This window comes from Vicia villosa, unplaced genomic scaffold, assembly GCF_029867415.1.
Source record: "Vicia villosa cultivar HV-30 ecotype Madison, WI unplaced genomic scaffold, Vvil1.0 ctg.000073F_1_1, whole genome shotgun sequence".
Classification (NCBI taxonomy): Eukaryota; Viridiplantae; Streptophyta; class Magnoliopsida; order Fabales; family Fabaceae; genus Vicia; species Vicia villosa.
In genome coordinates this window covers 310,626-316,210 of record NW_026704997.1, presented here as the reverse complement: position 1 = coordinate 316,210, position 5,585 = coordinate 310,626, and the positions used below count along the sequence as shown (strand labels likewise).

Here is a 5,585-nt window from a genome sequence, read left to right as displayed (position 1 = left end):
TTATAAATATTCATGATTTATAAATTACAATACTAATAAATTATAAAAAATGCTTAATAGTAAGAAAATATGAAAACAAGAAAGGCAAGAATAAATCTCAACTATTCATTAACACCACCACCCCATGATCCCTATTAAAAAGAAAATTAAATTTAAAATCAATTTAAAATTTACTTATAAAATAATGACATGTATACATTCTTTGCATTTATTCTTTAAATTGTTTGGTACTAAATAACAATATTCATAAATTATTATAATTTTATTTTTTGATAAAAAGTATTATTATTTTATTCGTTTGCCTTCAACCCATTCAGAGCAAAACCATATATTTCTTCGTTTCTCACTCCCTCAAACACAACACCACACAGAATCTTCAGAAAACAAAACTAGGGTTTCGAAATCGCGGTTATGGCGTTTTACGGTCGCGTCAAATCTGGGATCTCTCTATGCAACAAGTTAGGGCTTCTTTCTTCTCAGAGATCTACTCTTCAACGCTCCCTCATTGCGCCTTCAATTTCCCAGGTGAATCAACCGTTCCCAATTTCGATTTCTTATACACTAATCTCTCTTTTTTACATTGGATTTGATGAATAAATGTTTGATAAAGTTGTAGTTCGTTAGAGTTTTGAGAATTTTCATGTTTTTTAACCTAGTGATCCAATATGTTAGACTTAGATCTTTTCATGCAATTTAATTGTTTGAGAAATTACCCCTTTACGCATGTAACCTATTAAACTGGTCATCCATTTTTGTTGGGAAAATGTTTTCTCCTTGATTTTTATGATTTTGTTTCATCCATTTTTTGAGTGCTTGTGTGTGAGAAACGACCGCTTTTATACATAAAATAATATAAAAAAAATAAATAAATTAGACGTAATCACAGGTGTTTCGCGTTGGTTTTGTTGCAATTCTTTTGTTTTTCTGGGGCATTAATGTGTTATCTTTTCATCTTATGTTTATGCAGGCCTCCAGAAATTTTGCTGATGTGCCGGGGCAAAAGGAAACCAAAATTAAGGTAATTGGATATATTGGTCTTGAATTGTTCAGTCCTTTATGTGATTAGTAGAAGAAGAAAAGAAAATATAAAAAAAGTCAAGAGTTTAAGTTCAGTTATTTGAAGAAAACTGTCAGGACTAATTTGATATATCTTTTTCTGTTTCATATATTGTATTTTCTTTAGGTCAGGTTGAATGGTTGTTAGTTTTTTTACCATCTATTTTGTTGTTATCGGATTGATTAGTTGTTCTCGGATTGATTTTTATTGTTGTTTTAGGTCCCCATTGCAATGTTTGGAGGTTCAGGAAACTATGCCTCTGCTTTGTATATTGCAGCAGTGAAAGTTAATGCAGTCGAAAAGGTTGACTCTGAGCTCATTCAGTTTGTTGAGGGAGTAAAGGGTAGTCCCATAACCTCACAATTTATAAAGGATATATCTGTGGCTAAGGATGTTAGAGTAAAAGTCATCCAGGATATTGCTAGCCAAGCTAAGTTCTCTGATGTGACAAAGAACTTCCTTGGTAAGATAGGTTTTACTTATAACAGTACTGTTTTAATTAAGTTACTGTTTCAATTATGTTGCTAAAGTAAGTTAAAATATTTTATGTGATTTTATAATCTTGGGTCAGAGAAATTATTGCATTTTTGTCTTCCATGCAAAAAGAAATTTCACATCGATGATGAAATTTTGCTGATGTGCCGGGCCAAAAGAAATTATTACGTTTAAGGAAATTTATGTTTTAGTTGGTGTCTCTCAGTAGTGCCATCATTTTGTAAAAACTTCGAGTTAGTTATTAACTTATTATTTTATTTTGGATGGGATAATTGGAATTTTATCCCATTCTGGGTTGATTTCTAGTCACAGGTATCACATCAGCCTCAATCTAAAGTGGCAAAGTTATCTCTTTTGATTTATAATCCACTGGAATGATACACGTGAATTTCCTGCTGTCTCTAGAAATATCAATCCTGAAATGATTGTGAATGGATTTATTTCCTATAGCATCTATCACATAGCATTATGCTACTGTTATTCTGAAGTTTCCCTTGATTTCATCTGTATGTCTTTACTTGTTCACGTTATGCAAGTCCAACCTATTTATTAGAGCCAATTCTGCTTGTGAAACACTCACATCTTTCGTTGGGTTCTAGTTATTCTCTCAATGTACTGTCATTACCACCAGTTTATCTCAAATGTTTCGATTACATATATTTTCAATTTTAATATCAAATTTTCAACTAAGTTATGATACAAAATGCTGAAAATAATCATTTTCAACAAAATTGTTCATGTTTATAAATGCTTTTTTTCATTTTTTCTATAAGTCGTCTAGCACTTAATATTCTTAGTTAGCCAAAGTTACAGCTCTTGTGTGGCACATAGGGTTTGATTTTGCCTGAAATTTTAAGTTGTTTTACCATTTAGTTTAGAACCATTAATAGATTTAATCTATTGGAACCATTACATAAAAAAAAAAAAAAGAACAGAACCCCAACTTTAGTGCTAACAAAAATGGAGACTCACATTGTAATCATTTAATACTTTTCTCAGTCGTAGGATTCAGCTGTATTTGTATAGCTTTATATATTGTTATGCTGGATTATGTATTCCTTATTCTGAATATCTGTGCTATAACCTGCTGCATACAAGAATTCACATAAGTGATGATTAAGACTTCTGATTTACTATCTTTTTCCCTATAGAAAGTATATAAGGCCATTTAATAAAAATATAGTATTAGTTAACTATATGGAATGCCATGATATTTGGAATTTTGGATGTTTTATACTTGTTTTGTTGTCTTGGAAGACTACTAGTTACACCAGTGTCCCTTCAGATACTTTAATTGCTGATTCTGTAGTTTGTTGTATGTTAATATATTAAAACATCTTGGTATATTAGTTTCTAATCTTCGAATATCTTTGACCACTTCTTAAGATTAGTTTTTGTTTGCCTTTGTCATTTTCATCATTTGTTCTCCTGTATAATTGCGATTTGGAGTGTTGTATTAGTATCAATAAGAGTTAGCTTGTATTCTTTTCTGTATGAAATTGTTATCCTCTATAATGTCTCATCATATTCATAATTCAAAGACTTTATTCGTTCTCCTCTTTTATAATAAAATCATATAACTTCATCATAGTAACAAAGCCATACAATTCAGTGGTTTATTCTGTCAGTATTTTGTTTATAGTTCGTCAAAGTTTGAAACTCTATTTTTTTGTGTACATATTTTGGCCTTCTCTCGTTCTGAACAAGTTGTGGTTTGAAGCTCTCTGCTGTGGTGTCATCCATCTGTCTTGTTATTGGTGTGTTCATATTCTTTCCCGTGTCAATTTTCTGGCGTGTTCAAAACCCTCTCCTCTGTTGTATCCTCTTTTTCGGGCAGTTCTGAATTTCTGAGCTGCAGTTTGGCATTATTTTTTCCTCAGTTGTAGTTTTGCATCAATTTTGTTGCAGTTGCTGTATGATATTGGTTTTGTCCCTGATTGGGTTTGTCAATGGTTTTGTCTTGTTTCTGCCTTGTTTTCGGTTTGTTCATATTCTTTCCCGTGCCAATGGCGTGTTAAAACCCTCTCTTCTGTTGTATCCTCTTTTCGGCCTGTTCTGAACTTCTAATTTGTAGTTTGGCATTAGTTTTGTCTCAGTTGTGGTTTTGCACTGACTTTGTTTCAGTCACTGTTTGATATTGGTTTTGTCTCAGTTTGTGTTTGTCAATGGTTTTCTCTTGTTTGTGGTTTGGCACTGGTTCCGTCTTAGTTGCTGTTTGTATGGCACTATTTTTGCCTATGTTATAGTTTTGCATAGTTTTGTCTCACCTGTAGTTTGTTTCAATTGCACTTCTGTTTTGGTTTTCACTATTGCAGCCTGGCACAAGTTTTATTCCTGCTGCAATTTGCTCTCGACTCTTGTTTCACATGTATCTGGATTCTGGCCCTGACAAGCTTTAATGTTGAACTATATTGTTTTGGTTATTTTTCTCTTTCAAAGTGTGCTCATGAAGAGCTAATAAGGTTTAGTTTTGAGAGGAAGTGTTACTAAATTGCAAATATCATATAATTTTAAGTACCTACTATCTCAAAGGGCTAGATAAGTTTCTTATCTTAGATTACCTCTTAAGATTAGTTTCCATATTTTTTTGTTATTATTATGATAATATGTTTCTCTGTTTAATTAGGATTGAGTTTTTATTATCATAGATAAGGAAATAAGGATTATTGTTTAGTATTGTGTGGAATAACTATCCAATTCCGTCCTTAAAGTTGTAGCAGTGTCTTTATTCTTTTTCTTTACATGTTTATCTAAAACTTATAACTTCAATGTGCTGATTAATTTATTTGTTGTAAAGTTCTCCTTGCTGAGAATGGCAGACTTAAAAACGTAGATACCATCGCAAAGAGGTTTGCAGAGTTGGCAATGGCATATAAGGGAGAAGTGAAAGCAACCGTGACTACTGTCATTGTAAGTGCTACTTCTTTGATGGGTAGTTTATTTCTAATATTAATGCGTGTTATTAAATATTTGTACTCTTAATTGTAGAAGTTATATCTATAATATTTGCAAATAGATTATTGCATTTGATATTACTTTTGGATTCATTTTAGCATTGTTATCTCATCAAACAAGAGAGTGGATAATTTCTATATGACCTAACTTTCTATCTATATATATATACGTATGTTTAATTAGGCCCTTCCCCCTGAGGAGGAGAATGCATTGAAGCAGACTGTTCAGGAAATGCTAGGTTCCGGGGCAAAGGTTAAGCTTGAACAAAAGGTATTTACGTGACATCTTATCTTCCATGTTTTACATACATACATGGCTCAATATCATCCTAGATGCAAGATTTTTTTTACTCAAATCTGTTCAAGATTAGCTCTTCTTGTCTCACTCTCACTTTGTATGCCAATATATTCACGCACGTCGTCTGAGTTGAAGCTTTACATTTGATTTTTGAATTTTTAGATTGATCCAAGCATACTTGGTGGTCTAGTGCTGGAGTTCAGCCAAAAAGTCTTTGACATGTCTATAAAGACTAGGGCACAACAGATGGAGAGGATCCTCCGCGAACCGGCAAACTATTCCATTTAGAAGACAACAATTTTCTCCTGACAGTCTGCATCCTCATCATCGTTTGATGAAAGAAATGTTACATTATTGGTTAATATAAAATTGTTTGAATATGGATTTATTTGGGATGGAATATGCCATCATTTTGCAAATAAAAAGACACATTTTCTAAGTTTTTGTTATACTTAATTGTTGTTTCATGTTTCCGAGTATATTTTTATTTGGCCTGTTGAGGTTTTAATTGAGTCAATTACACTAATATTCAAATTTGTTATGATTTCTTGTATTGCCAGATGCTTTGTTATTGCATGATCTATAAGTCATTGAGAGGTGGACCCCATGGGTCTGTTCATCGAACTATTTTATTCTCAGAATGGTTCATGATGGGTGCTTTTTGAAACTATTAATGTCTTTTGGGAAGAAGGTGATTTGATGAATACCTTAATGAGGATGAAATATGCTCCTTTCTCCGTCTATCTATTTTCACCTTTTCTGAATGAGTGATTTTGGGGAG

The 5,585-nt window shown here is 32.3% G+C and overlaps 1 protein-coding gene across 1 annotated transcript; it reads left to right on the top strand.

The window, feature by feature from the left end:
* Positions 1-304: 304 nt before the first annotated feature.
* On the top strand, positions 305-5,243 carry LOC131623514 (ATP synthase subunit O, mitochondrial-like). Its single transcript, XM_058894525.1, has 6 exons — positions 305-525; positions 968-1,018; positions 1,277-1,520; positions 4,350-4,462; positions 4,691-4,777; positions 4,967-5,243. Exons 1-6 carry the CDS (start codon positions 412-414, stop codon positions 5,090-5,092), a joined length of 735 nt encoding a protein of 244 aa, XP_058750508.1. The 5' UTR covers positions 305-411; the 3' UTR covers positions 5,093-5,243.
* Positions 5,244-5,585: the final 342 nt, after the last annotated feature.